Source organism: Dipodomys spectabilis, unplaced genomic scaffold (genome assembly GCF_019054845.1).
Source record: "Dipodomys spectabilis isolate Male_0828 unplaced genomic scaffold, ASM1905484v1 ptg000499l, whole genome shotgun sequence".
In the NCBI taxonomy this organism is placed as follows: domain Eukaryota; kingdom Metazoa; phylum Chordata; class Mammalia; order Rodentia; family Heteromyidae; genus Dipodomys; species Dipodomys spectabilis.
Window position 1 is genome coordinate 78,416 of NW_024871176.1, and position 1,462 is coordinate 79,877.

The 1,462-nt window shown below is 49.7% G+C and overlaps 1 protein-coding gene across 1 annotated transcript in view; it reads left to right on the forward strand.

The window, feature by feature from the left end:
• Myo1h (myosin IH) overlaps window positions 1–1,256 on the forward strand; it is a 38,098-nt gene extending 36,842 nt beyond the window's left edge. Inside the window, exons 30-31 of the mRNA XM_042669584.1 lie at window positions 249–348; window positions 907–1,256. Coding sequence (XP_042525518.1) covers window positions 249–348; window positions 907–930 — 124 coding nt within the window. The 3' untranslated portion in view covers window positions 931–1,256. The remainder of the gene's footprint in view (window positions 1–248; window positions 349–906) is intronic.
• Window positions 1,257–1,462: the final 206 nt, after the last annotated feature.

Below are 1,462 nucleotides of genomic sequence, written 5' to 3' on the forward strand. Positions count from 1 at the left end.
CCTTAAATGGGCTCCTAGAACTGAATGTCTGTCAGAGTGATCTGAGAATGCCCGCAAGTATGAAAGTTACCCCCTTGCTTTTCTTTTGATTACATACATACGTAGTAAAGCACAAATTCTGTGTGTGTGTGTGTGTGTGTGTGTGTGTATCCATACACACACACATGCATACATATACGTAAATTTCCTAAGGGAGAATTTTTGCAGACCAAAAGCTGCAGGAAGAAGTAATTTGTCACTGTCTTCAGTTTACAGTTTTACATCAGTCCTGGGAAAGAAGGTACGATCGTTTTTGACACCGGGCCAGAAGAACAAGTGTATAAAGACAAAAACGGGCAGTTAACAGTGGTGAGTGGCTGTGGGGGCAGCAGCAAGGTAAGGGAGAGCGGGGGAGTCTTCCATGTCCTTTGTCACGGGATGACAAAGATCCTCCACCTTGTCCCCACATTGCAACCCACGTGCCTGGGGCTTGCCCTTAGTCATGAAGAGCCCCAGGCCAGGACCCTGCCTGGGAATCTGGTCCTTCCAGGTGGTGTGCACAGATGAGTTTTCAGCCAGTACCAGAAGCGACCTATTCAAAAGCAGAGGGGCTGAAATCCTTCAGATATATTTTATGCCATGACTGGGTGCAGTGGTAGGCAGCTGTAATCCCAGCTACTCAGGAGGTTGAGATGAGAGTTCAGGGCTGACCTAGGCAGATCCAAGTCTCATCTGAATTTATATACATTTAACCCATACATAAAATTTTTAACTATGTAACATAATGGTCTCTCCTTCAGGAGCAAGTTAAACTGAAGGTATTGAATTTTCTGTTGACAAGTTATAGTCTTAAAAATGGGACGGCGACAAGGTCTGCCTACCTCTGCCTGCCTCTCAGGCTGAACAGGCTGTGGGGCTCTTCCCTAGGTGTCAGTGCGGAGGAAGTCCTGAGGGAGGATGGCGCCTGACCGCTACCGTCACCAGCTGTGCTAGGTCCCAGAAAGGAGGACTCGTGAAGCCACACCTTCAAGGAAGAATGCCAGCAGCACCTGGAAAAGTCATCTGAGCCCGGCATCCCTGTTAAAATGCTCCTCTGGGAGCCGGCCTCCAGCGTGCTCGGGTGGGTGGATGTCCCCAACAGGCCTGCGCTCCATGGACCAATGCATGTCATTACAGGGTGGGTGGCGGATTCGCCATTGAGACATGACAAAGTACTACCTGGGGCCACACAGCAGGTAAAGAGCTCATAAAGCTGCAACACTTCAGTGCTGCTTTAAATAAACAGAACTTACACGCTTCAAGGAATTGAGCCCGGCCCCTACTGTGGGCTGTCACTAGCCAGGGGTCACTGCCCCGCCATACTCCAGTGTTCAGACACTGTAGGAAAATGGTGTATCACTTCACCACCCTGAAGTCATAGGTGGTGAAGCCAAGGGTGGGGATCAGCCCTGCATGTCTGAAGAGACCCCAAGACAGACTGATA